Source organism: Rattus norvegicus, chromosome 15 (genome assembly GCF_021556685.1).
Source record: "Rattus norvegicus strain SHRSP/BbbUtx chromosome 15, alternate assembly SHRSP_T2T, whole genome shotgun sequence".
Classification (NCBI taxonomy): domain Eukaryota; kingdom Metazoa; phylum Chordata; class Mammalia; order Rodentia; family Muridae; genus Rattus; species Rattus norvegicus.
Window position 1 is genome coordinate 21,655,515 of NC_141548.1, and position 13,142 is coordinate 21,668,656.

Genomic DNA, 13,142 nt, shown 5'->3' on the forward strand with positions numbered 1-13,142 from the left:
TACAGAAATTTGCATTGCAAATCTACAGGAGACTCTCAATGTTCCCCTTGCTCCATACCCAGTAGGAGGGAATTCTCTTATGTGTTACTAAACTAAGTTATGAAAGGTATGAAAAAATATCTCAGAATAATTTTGATTTGGATTTCTGTAGTGTCCAAGGATAATAAATATTTAATATGAGTTTCTAAGTCATTTAAGTTTCTTCAACTGTATTATGCTTATGTATATAGCCCATTTGAATTACGTTTTTTTAAATATAGTGTTTTAGTTTTTCAAATCTGTTTCAAATATAAGCCCATTAGTGAATGTGCACAGGGAAATAATGTTTAACAATTTCTGTAAGTGGTTATTAAAAAAAATAATTAATGACAAATTAGAAAATGCTCTCTCAATGAACTCACAGAATTGGCAGACAAGTTTTAAATAATAGAATTCATTACAAAAGTCCAGGACAGGAACTGGAGACATGGCTCATCTGTTTCAGAATTTGAATCCCAGAGGACCTAAGGGGCAATTAACAATTCTCTGTCACATCACATCCCAGTGAAATCCACTGCCCTCTGCTGGCCCCTGGCAGAATTGCATGAAAACGAATATGGGGAGGTGGGAGGGAGATGACTGGCATGTGGGGTAGCACCCACATAGAGGTAGGCATTCTGGGGAGAGAACAGGGATTTTATGGGATGAAACCGGAAAGGGACAGAATATTTGAAATATAGATAAAAATATCCACTACAAATTGCAAAAAAGAAATAATTCAAAACTGTAAGACCTCCGCCCAAAAGAAGCTATGATATATATCAAAATGAACTCAGCAAAACATCATTATCATTAACAACAAACAAACCAACAACAAAAATAGTAAAAATGTTCATTCCTCTACAATTGGTGGAATTCATTAAATGTGCAGTCATAGTTGATGCTATATTTCAAGGAATCCACAGGCATCAAACTCTGTGTGTCCTGAACATTTTACATTCCCATACTGAATTGTTTTATTTCCTCTAATGTATTAGAGAAATACTTCTGTGTTTCTCCTTTGTTTGTCATTAAAAAGGAAGCTAAATTTGTGAGCACAGGGATAAAGCAAGGATATTTTTCATCATTAAGGGGGTTCCACAGAGCATGACACACTCTCTACATCAAGAGCACAGTTTCCCGTGCAGCTCTGGCTGGCTGTGAACTGATGATGAAGCCTACACTGCATGAGACTTGCAAAAAACCACTGTTGCCTTACACTTGTGCTGTTACAGGAGGAAGAACCACACACGACTCAGGACGGCCTTGTGAGTGAAGGGTTAAAGGTCACATATTTATTTATAGACAAACATTAATTTATTCGAGAACATTTTAAATTGGGGAGTCAATGAGTTCAATGTATATAGCCTTAGGAATATTAATTAATTAATATTAATTACATACACTAAAGTTAACAAATGAATAACAAAACTTCAAACTTAAACAAATAAAACCAAATGCATAAAACAACCAAATTTCAAACTAAAAACCAAATATAACAAGTAAATTAGTCAGCATTCAATTCCTGCTGATTTTTCAACATGTAACTCCAGCCTGTTGCTGGCCTTGCAAACACAGCAGAACGGCAGGGAAGATGGTAAAAATCTCTTCAAGAGGAATGTAGACCTGCCTCATACAGGGTGGTTGGTTGTTGATGGACAAGTCATCAAAGGGTTAAACGTGAGGCGTGTTCCATGCCACATCTCAAGGTCTTTCAAATTCAGCCCAACATTGGAACGGTTACAAGGACTGAGATGCGGGAGGTGTTGTCAATCTTTGCACCCTCAGTGCTCCTGGTGGACAGGTCTGTCTCTGAGAGCTGTAGTCCTGGTCTGGGCCATGGGCAAGCGTCTGCTGGAGTGTTCAGACCTAGGGGTGGAAAAGGCCTGGTGAGGACCTGCCATGTCACTTCTCCCATACACAGCAGCACAATTCAGCAGGACAATCCAGGATGATCTTTCATCTGAGGTCATTTTCTCATGCCCAAGACAGAAGGGTAAGAGATCCCACAGGCCTGCATATTTTCCCAGCTTTTAAAACTGCTAAAAATTGAACAGTGAACAGCAGATAATTCCAATCGTCCATATATATTATATTTTAAATCATGTAGCAATGTCTCAACGTCAGTTGAGGAGAGATGTGAACAACCTAGAAAACAATAGGAAGGCCTTGGAGGCCTGTCCATCACTGAAATGAAGACTATCATTATTCCTCCAGTGCAGGAATATGCCTGGGGTCCACTTACAACCTCAGTATCTGCAAAGACCCACAGAAACAAATTCTCAAGAAGTACATGCACACTGAAGTGATATTATATTTGGCAAGAATATACTGCATGGAAATCTTGCCAAGGGTAGGCATTGAACTCTAAAGGAGATACTCATGCAGAAAATAAACTATACTACTCCTTTGTTTATGGTTATCATAAAACTCTTTGTGGGGAGACTTAAAGGCACTGGGCTCAGATAATACAAGAGAGCTCAGACTGGAGGGATCAGTACACAATAGCCAGAATCTCTATGGATCACATACACTTCATGGATGGAATTTCTTTTAAAATGGACAGGAATAATATTCTGAGCTGCTCCTAGCTGACAGATGCTGATAACTATGATGAAAGTCACACACCCAATAAGACAGTTCATAAGCACAGGGAATCTACTTGGGTCCTCTCATCCTGTGCTTTCAAATCATCTCAGTGACACCGAAAGGATGCCGCATCTTCTCAGCCAAGGCCTTTTGCTCAGTGAACAGTTTGTTCTGATTCAGGGCATCCTGCAGACTTTCCTACATTCTCTCCTCATCCGGGTGATTAGAAGATTATATTGTCCATGGAGACAGGCATGTATACAGAGACAGACAGACAGACAGACAGACAGACCTTTGAACGCACCCAAATATATTTGTTCACACATACAAGCAGAGTATTTTGCAGAATGTGCTTAGTTTCCCAGTTAATGGTAATAGAAGAGATCACCCAGTCTACTATTGTGGCATAAGAAAAAAAACCTGGAATGGGGTAAGTACACAGTGAGCATAGGCTAAAGACAGCTCAGCCAATAACGTGTATTCCCGTGAAAATCAGAAATTAGAAATGTGACATCTAGGCCTGTTAGCCAAGCCTGCTTAGCAAGTTCACAAGGCTGTGCACAGGAGGCTGATTTCAGGCAACAGAGCACTGGGTGGGGGCAGGTGAGCCTCTTCTGTCCTCTGCTCACTGTTTCCCAGTGCATGCAAAGTGAGCTGCATTTTTCAATATGAGGTCCCTTTAGGATACAGTACCTGACCGGGGAGCCAAACTACCAGCACAAACAGCTAGGAAATCTCCATAACCACAATCCAAGGTAAAACTTGTAATGGGATGCTATCAGATATAATTCGAGTGAGATAAGGCTGACTGATTCAAAGTCAAATGCTAGCAGGTATAATCAAACTCAGCCACAGTCCATGGAAGGGCTGGACAACATTGTACCTTTTCACTTTCTGACTGGTGGACTTCTGGATAATTTTGCTTCATGGCTGCTCTGAGGTGAACCACTACAACACTAATGTGCCACAGTTTCTCTGCTGACACCTACTTCTTGTTCTGGAATCGCTGTGTCAAAGGTTGAACTTGCACAAGAGTTATGCATGGCTTCTCACAGGGCTACCCATTTGACACCTCCAGCAATGCCTGAGAGTCATCACTTTTCTAAACCCTCCTTACAGATGATTTTCACTCAGAACAAATGATTTTGAATAACAATAGTTAAGAGTGCCACAACCCAACACAGGGTGAGTGCTGTGGACTATTTTGAGCCTAAGTTTCTGTCTGAAGCAAAATGTGATTACACCTCAGCATATCTCCTGGACATCTTCTGCTTGCAGATTCAACTCTAAGCAAATTAATCTTTCAATTAACAATTTCCAGAGCAAACTCCAAAGCCAAGGTATATTCAACCAAGTTTAGGCCAATCTGGAAAGAAAGTGGTGGCAGGTAACGATTAACATAACCAGGATGTTGAGAAGACACAACAAGCACATGACCTTCCAGTGTTACTGCACACCGAGAGCAAAGGAGGCAGAAGAGCCCTGAGTCAGCACTTTCCACACTCAGGTACATGGATTTCACACAGCAGCCTCTCCTCACATCCCTGTACCCTATTCCTGAGATCTCTCCAGGTAATGTCAATGTTCATAAATAGTTTTCACACTGTAATAATTTCAATAGTAATCAAAACCCCATTAAGAACAGTTTGAATGTAATTGGAAAAATTGTGTTTCCTCTTCTTCTCTCTCTCTCTCTCTCTCTCTCTCTCTATATATATATATATATATATATATATATACATATATATACTTTTACGTGTTTCTATATGTGTACATATAGTCTAATACAATATATATAAATATATGTGTCTGTGTTCATAAACTTAATGAGTTCACACACACATATGCATGAACACACAAATACACACTTCTACAGTAAGCACCCATACCACAAACACTTAAAACAAACAACTCCCAATGTAAAATATGTACCATAGTCATAAACATGCTCACACATCTCTACCCACAGACACAAACACACAAACACACACACACACACACACACACACACTCACACACGGAGTCAGAGAAAAATGGAGAGGGGGAGGGAGGGAAGGAGGGAGGGAGGGAGGGAGAGAGAGAGAGAGAGAGAGAGAGAGAGAGAGAGAGAGAGAGAGAGAACAGAAATCATAAGTGAGAAGCAGAAAAGAATGAGGAGGCCATCCTTCTGGAAGCACAGATGTTGAATACAGATTAGGCAAAGGAAATGTGTCAGTGAGAGCGTAGACACTGCTATCCATCCCTTATAGAGTAAACCTGTATGGGGAATGCACTTCTTGGGCACACGAGGTTGAGAGAGTTGGAGAAAAATTTCCCTCTAACCCTCACATATCTCACACAAACCCTCACCCTGAGAGAAGCCTTTCTTACATCCCTGTTCATCCAGTCAGCTCCAGGACAGAAGCCCAGGAAAGAACACTAAAACACTGACATAGAACAGGACTGACACACTGCTTCTCAAGCTCTGTCACTGTAAACCACGATTTGGAAAGGCAGAAAGGACCATTTTCAATGTACGGGGAAAAGGAGAGAAAGTCCACAAGCCCCATCATAACTGACAATGAGAGCCATTCTTTTGGCAATTGAACTGAACTCTAATCAGTTCTGTGCACTACAAAGATGGCTACCACATGGCATCCCTCTAGCATAATGGCATATAAGTGTGCAATGTGTGATCAAAAGATCCTCCTTAAGGATATGCATTTTCTAGTTGAGCAGGAGGATTTGGTTGTCAATCCTCCAGTTTCTTGCATGAAGCTAGAATCACAGAAAGTTTTGTAAATGGGCAAAGAAATGAACAACTGGATGAGACCTAGGAGAGTGTCTGGATAAGTTAGAGAAAGGTTAAATTGGTTTGACTTGGTTTATGCTGAGATATCAGGAAAACCTGCCCTTGATGTTTCATTCACCCTACCTGAGGCTGCTTGTTACATGGATTTTCATACTGGCTTCCCCACAGAACCTTGTTGTTTCCTTAATGGATTCTTCCAGTGCAATCTGATCCCTTAGAAGCCCTTTGTACTCATTCCATGCTCTCTGGGCATTGTTCTTCAGCTCAAAACACTCAGTTAGGAGGGGGCAGAAGCTGCGGCTGAGACACAAAGAAAAAATGGTGAATCCCAGCCAGTCTCCAACTTCCTCCCACTTCTCCAAGTCCATTCCTCCTTTAGGATCCTGATCCGAAGAGAGCCCCAGATTATAGTCCACGTCCACAGAAGCCATGGAGCATAACCTAGAGACAGGTCAAATGGTGAAAAGAGCAACATTCCAGAAGACTCAGGGCACTTCTCAAAAACCTGACACCATTGATTCAAGTTTTTCCCAGAAGAGGACTTAATCATTATGTGTGCTTATATGTCCTTTTTATTAGAATGTCCCTTGAAGGCCAATATTTCTGTGTCCTGTATGTCCTAGAGCCTTCCTTAGAGACAAGCTTCCTGGTCTGCTTCAAACACTATAAAGCCTGATCCTCACTTTATTTCAAAGATAAGAATGGGCTGACACATGCTGTGCCTAGTGCTGGGTCACAACCTTGTAAGTTACTCACCAGTACCAGTCATTTTCCAGTGTAAGGTTTTTACATTTGACCAAAGCGGTATTGATCTGCTCGCTCATTTTCTTCATGTCGGTCATCACTTCCTCGTGCTGCATCATGAGCATCTCGGACTCAAAGTTGTTCCAATGGCAGGGCGTGGTCCAAGGATCAAATAACATTATGAATGAAGGATACAAGAATTACATGAATTTAGACTGAATCCTGAACTACCCCAGCCTAGGACATGCCACACCCTTGCTCGTTGGTACTGGGTCCATTTGGTATTTATTAAGTTTATTATTATGGCCGCGGGGACAGCAGTGCCAGGAAACAAAAGCAGGGAGCTGATTTGATTGAGCTCCCTGACAGGGTTTGAAGGAATAGACTAGCTTGCCAAGAACATTCGAGGGTCCTGTGCCACCATCCAGGCTCCAACTTAAACCCATGAAGACTATTCTCCTGTTCTTAGGTAACAATTCTCAATCATAGAATCTATTGCTACATGAAAACCCAAAGGAACATGGACAGTATTTACAGGGAAAAGAATTTATAACACACACCAGGAGATTCCCATGTGTGTCCACCTGAGCAGATGTGAAATGTTCTACTGCTCAAAGTGAGGCTCTCAGCCACATCATTATCATGCCATGGAAATTGACACAGGATAATTCTCAGGCCAAATCAGAACACAGAATACCCAGATCTTAAGTTATACACACAAACGCACTCACACATGCATACACACACACAAACTCACACAAAACTCTCTCTCTCTCTCTCTCTCTCTCTCTCTCTCTCTCTCTCTCTCTCTCTCATACAATTAGAATGCCAAATAAATACAAGAATGTGGCATTATCTCAAAATACAATCAATAAAATCAGAGAACACCAATGATACCCTGTTGTCAGTCCGGTCACACACTGTGAGGCAGCAAGAGGGATTAGGTCCCTCCAGCTCTTCACAGGACCTATTGAACCCAAAGCACCTCCACGTCAATTACAACAATGATTGCTCATAATCAGAGCACCTAGAAATTCCCACAACCCAACAACTGTCCAGGCTACTTAAACAACACAATGAGAGCACACACTCTACTACCCTTATTCCCAGACTGTAATTCAGGCCATAGGCTATGATTTACGTTTGTAGGAATCAAAATAGCCTGTGCCACCATCTCATTCCCATCTGAACTTCACATTCTGATGCAATCAGGATAGTGATTTTGACCATGAGGACACCCTGGAGTTGTAGCCTACTGTGATGTGAGGAAATGTGGATTTAAACAGCACTTGCATTGTGACTACCTGTCATTTAAATTCTTTCCAGGGTAATCCGCCAGGATTCTCCTGAGTTCATCTCTCTCCTTTTGCATCTTGTGGAGGGCAATTTTGAGGTTCTCCAAACGCTTCATTCTCTCCTCCTCAACAGGTGTCGTGGAGGGTTGGGATGATGCCTTCTGATCAGACTCTGTAGGTAGATAAACACCAGTAAACAGGCATATATGGGGACATAGTGTCAAGAAAAACTATGCTTACTCTAAAACAGAAGTCTGAGGATGAACAGTTCTACAGATACAGTGACCTCCTGACAGAGCAAGAAAGCTATCTTTAAGCTGAACTCAGCTCAGTCCCTGTTCCCCACCATCATAGACATATGGTGACATATGCCATCATAGATATAGACCACACCTCCTATAGCCATTCTTCTGCACTGAAATTCTAAAGCTGGCCTAAACAAGAAGAATTGGAGGACCTTCTCAGCTAATGTCTGATGTGAGGCAGGCAAGTCCTTGAGTCCAAACTGTTTAACATCTTGAATCCCTAGTCACGTGTGTTCAAGTACAAAGTAACTGAGACCATGATATATGACCAGGAGAGTATCCCTCTTGGCATCAATTACCCACGTAGTCTACATTACACAGCTGAGAGGAAGTGCTTCCACAGCCTATCCTGAGAGAGAAACTTTGTTATTCTTAGACAGGCACATCCTGGTATTCTTTGACACTGCCTATGACATTAAAGAGATCCAAGGAAAGCCCCTTGACATATACCAGGTCTTGGTTCTCTGTCAAACTAATGATCAGAAATTGTTGTGTCTGGGTCAGCCATTTAGGAAGACTAAGGCTCTAAATCATACGTCCTAATCCTGGAAGGACCAGCTCAAGCCAACCTCCTCCAGGAAGCTCCCCTTGCCCTGCCCAGTACTCACTTGACCTCCTCAAGGACCTTTCCATTCGTCTTGTTCTCCAACGTGATAGAAGGCTCACCTCCCTCTGCCTTGGTCTGGTCTCTGCATGGATATGATTGTCCCTCCGAAAGAGACTGAGGATCCTGGAGAACATGCCTCCTCGGGAACCCATTAGGAAATGAAGGAAAATGGCTCAGGCAGTTGGTGTCACCACAACACTGCTGACATCACAGAACATTCCAGTGTCTCCTGGATACAAGAGAATTTCCAGGGAAGACACTACCGGTGATGTTACTGGGAAATGCCATAGCTTACTTGCTAACTACCTCCACCCAGACTGACCAGGTTCTGCAGTGACTTTTCCAGAGACTCACTTTTGAGCGAGGGAACACCCATTCGCACACTCTCCTTCCAGAGCTTCAGAGTTCTCACTGCTTCATTACAACTCAGTTGCTGAGGAGAGGGAGAGTTGGTTAAAGCCTTGATATGGACAGAACATCTTTGTTAACAGCCAAAAATCTAAATATGCTTGGTGAGGGAGATTCTTCTCCCTGAAATGTATAAACCCAGGGTCCATGCATGTGACATATAGTCCAATTCCCACAGTTTTTACTGTTCCCAGGAGGCCAATATTTTTTTTCCTACACCTTTAAATGTATGCAAGTTGGAGCATATTGTTTCATGGACTGTTCCTTGGGAGGGGGCATGGTTTCAATATATTCACCCATGTTTTTTCCTGAAATCTCTGTTTTACAATCCCATTTTGTGCAATGGAAACTCCTGTTTCCAGGCAACAAAGTGCTCAGGTATAGGGCAAACATCAAGTTGTAAACGTTCTGTCTATTCTTAAAGTTAAAATCCCCAAAAGTGAGGGAACTGAGACCCAAGCGAGAGCCAAGGAGGGGCAGAATGCAGAGGTGCTGCTGGCCAAGGAAGAGCAGGAGGAAGCACAGAAGCTGTAGCACATCATGGTGTACAGGGAGCTAGAACTGGAGTTCCACCTGGGCAACCTGCTGGCTCCTGACAGCAACCCCTCAATGGTGCTGTGCCAGGCCAGGGCCTTGCTGGAGGCCGAGCTGTGTGCCCCGGAGTGGGAAAACCCAGAACATCTCAACAACCAGCTGTGGAACTGCTGACCAAGGGCATGGAGGAGGCAGTGGTAGTGTGCTTGCAGGAGCCTGACACAGGCCTTCCCCGCAGGAAGCCACTGCCTGGCCAAGGGCTCTCTCTTGCTGGTAGAAGTTGGTGAGCTTTAAGAGCATCCATTCCATGAAGAGGACCAACCTCATGTGGGACGAGGTGAATGGCCAGTAGTGATGCCCTTGTAGCTACAAGCCCTCCCTGGATGACACTGAGGAGTGGCTGATTGAGGTGCCTGGGTGTGCAAACTCCATGGAAGACCAGTTCTCCAAAAAGGATTTAGGCCAAGAAGAATGCATGTACAAGAACTAGCTGAACCATCTGTGCAACTAGTCTGCATGCACAAGATGCAGATGCCCAGCTTGGCTGGCCTGCACCTTCCTGACACCAGAGTAAGGGGGAGCTGGGCTGCACCATGCAAGTGTCCAATGTCTCCAAAGCTTCCTTGGGACACTTCCAGGAGGGTTCTGTTCTACCAGGTCTCCTGGGTATGCACATATTCCACATTCTGGGGAAAAATAAAAGGTTTTCTAGTTCCAAACAATTTGGAGCAAATATGTATTTGTTCACCTATGAGCGTGTGAGTGTATATGCACGCCTGTGTGCTTGTGTATATGTACACCACAGAACGCAGTGTTGGCCTCACTAATTAATATCAGCATGGTTACTAACAGTGGCTCTCGTTTATTATTAGTACCTCGTGATTATAGCAAATTATCAGGAGTCTGATCTCCTCAGGAGACTTCATGCTAGCCTAAGGCAGCAGTCCGCAGACTTGTTTCTGACGACCCCTTTTTTCTTTCCTCTTTCTTTCTGTCTTTCTTTGCTTTGCTTTTGTTTTTGAAGACAAGGTCATAGACCAGGCTGCCTGAAAGTCAGAGATCCACTTGCCTCTGCCTCCCGAGTGCTGGGATTAAAGAGATGAGTCAAAACTGCAGGCATCTAAGGACCTCTTCATATTCTCAAAAATCACTAAGACACATACAACTTAATCTAAATGGATAGAATCTGAATCTCTATCTACTAATCATATAGTAAACACAAGAAGCTTATGAAATGTAGTTGTAGGGTATTGGGGAGAAGGGGCAGTTAGGGAATCTCTTGTCATGCAAATGTGAGGACCAGAGTTTGAATCCCCATCATCCTTGTAAAGCATCATCAAGTTGACAACAAAAACTTTTACTCAATAAGTGCTGAACTGTCTCAAATAAATGCTCTTTTTATATTCAGAATAGTATTAATTACATGCATATGTATGAGTGTGCTCAAATTTACGGGCGCGCGCACACACACACACACACACACACACACACACACACACACAAAGACATGTACACACGATTTGAAAATGCACATGTAGAAAGGAGAGAAAAAACTCCCATGAGTTAACTTCTGACTTCCACATGTTTACAGTGATGCCTCTAACCCTAAACATATAAAATAAATAAATTTTAATTGAAAAGTATAGTGTTTCTTTTAATTATACAGGAACCATTAATTTATGAAGCATTCTTGCATGGTTGGAATTTTGGTTGGTATTACATTTCACCACACTTCTCTCTGAGGACAAAACCAAGAAAAATATACTACATCTGTAATGTATACAACATCAAATGTTTGACTGTAAATCAATTTAAGGTCGTGGTCTGAGTCATAGTCATTTGGTAGATATAGGACCTCATCCTACCTACCTCATCCAGCACACTTTAGCTGAGTGAGATCCACAATGAGAAAAACATCCTATGCATCTGCACAGAATGTAAGGGAGAAGAATGATTAAGGCTAAAGGAGAGCTTGGCAGATTAAAGGGGCACCTCCTGCTGAGCAAATGATACATGAGTTAATTATCAAGTGTTTATAATATCCCAGAACCTGTGTTTGAAGCTTTCTTCACTCCATCCCATTCCGGCTTGAGAATCATGGAAAGCAGGAGCAGTGACTTTCCCATAAAACTAGGAAAACTGGATGTAGATGTCTCCATCTTCCCTGAAAGCCACGACTCTGAAGAGAGGATTCTAACCTGGATGCTTAGACCTTTAGGCACCATCTCAAAGAGACTCCTAAAAAGGGTGATATTTAAGCTGACTTGAAGGACAGTGCTGTTTGGCTGTTTAACCCATTTCTAGGTTTGTCAAATGAAGACAATGACTGAGTCTTTTGTAAGAAGAACATGAAAACGTTAAAAGCCATAGGACTGTGCCAGGGAAGTGAAGGGTCTAAGTGGTCATGGTCACCACTATTACTGTTGGCATCGTGAAGCAGGAATGAGAGACGGTGTCCACACAGCAGTGACAGGTGAGAGATGAGTCTAATGGAAGTCAAGTTCCTCATGCTCTGGATTGAAGTAACCAAGACACTGACTGCTGTGGAGATTGGAGGCAGAGGCTAAGGAGATTCCTTCTAGGAATGTGTGTCTTTTCTGAGAGATGTTCCTGGGTGGCCTTCTGTGCTCTTAACCACAGTTACTCCTACTGATAATGATTTCTGAAGTTTGTGTCCCATTAGGGTCAATTTGTTTCATTGTGGATTTAGAATCTAGTAGGTATGGGAGGTCTAAGGCCGTAAGAAAAAGTATCTAGTCTCAGAATAGTGGTCTGGGGTTGTTCTGATCTAGGTAGCAATGTGACCTGAAAGGCAGCAGCAGAGAGAGTCATGATTTGAGGCACCTCACAGAGCTCTGAGGAAACTACAGGGACACAAGTGACATGAGGGCATAGATGGAGGCTGACACAGGAAAGTAGGGGTCTATCTTTAGGGTACCTCCTACTCCCACCTTATATAGAGTCTACCTTAAGCAAAAGACTAATTCACATGTGATGGCCAGGTCTTTCATCTGATCACCTCCTAAATTTTAATGATCATATTTCCTGTCTTTTTACTTCTACTCAAAACCCCAATTCACTGGTGTGTCCATGTGTCTGCTAGTTACTTTTAAGCAAACTAATAATAGTGGGTAGAAGCTAAACAGGACTGAATAAAGTATGCATATGAGGACACTAGCTAAAGATTTTGTGTGGGTTTGAGGGGCCAAGCTAGGAGAATGCTAGAGAGTGAAGCAGAAGAGGGTGGGTGGGTGGGGGAGCAGGGGCATGGGGCTAAAGGGTGGGATGGGGCTTGTGGAGGGGAAACCAGGATGGGAGATAACATTAGAAATGTAAATAAAGTAACCAATACAAAAGGAAAAATATAAAATCAAAAGATGTGTGTGGGGAAGCCTGGGATCTTTGATCTGAGAATGCAGGCCTCGAGGGAGTCACTAAGCTGCGTCTCCCTGATGTTCCTCAGGCTTCTCTTTACAGGCTCCTTGTCCATATCCATCAGCCACAGGGTGAAAATTTCAGGAGAAGACAAACAAAATAATGGGATTCCTTCCTTCTGAAAGCCTTTATCTTTATCTGTGGGATGATTTTTCTCCCCAACATTACCGTGCTTACTATGAAACCTTTAAACTTGTGGACAGAGCTGAAGAAAACTTCCAAGCCTTGCGTTTTCTGTCTGTGATTTCCAACGTGGACCCCTGGATCTTCATCATTTTCAGGACTTCAGTATTCTGCACTTTATTTCACAAGTTTTTCCCGAGACCTCTAATCTACAGAAACTGGTGTAGCCTTTCCTGGCGAGCCAACATGGAATCCACTTTGTCATGGCTTTGCATGTTCTGGTAATCTGAAAA

General features: G+C 42.7%; 1 protein-coding gene across 1 annotated transcript; it reads right to left on the reverse strand.

Annotated features, from left to right (window-relative positions):
• Positions 1–1,802: 1,802 nt before the first annotated feature.
• LOC148000883 (disks large homolog 5-like) lies at positions 1,803–8,502 on the reverse strand. The gene is made up of 5 exons (XM_087587191.1): positions 8,351–8,502; positions 7,448–7,609; positions 6,155–6,287; positions 5,522–5,698; positions 1,803–1,887 (listed from the first exon to the last, which is right to left on the reverse strand). Exons 1-5 carry the CDS (start codon positions 8,499–8,501, stop codon positions 1,803–1,805), a joined length of 708 nt encoding a protein of 235 aa, XP_087443317.1. The 5' UTR covers position 8,502.
• Positions 8,503–13,142: the final 4,640 nt, after the last annotated feature.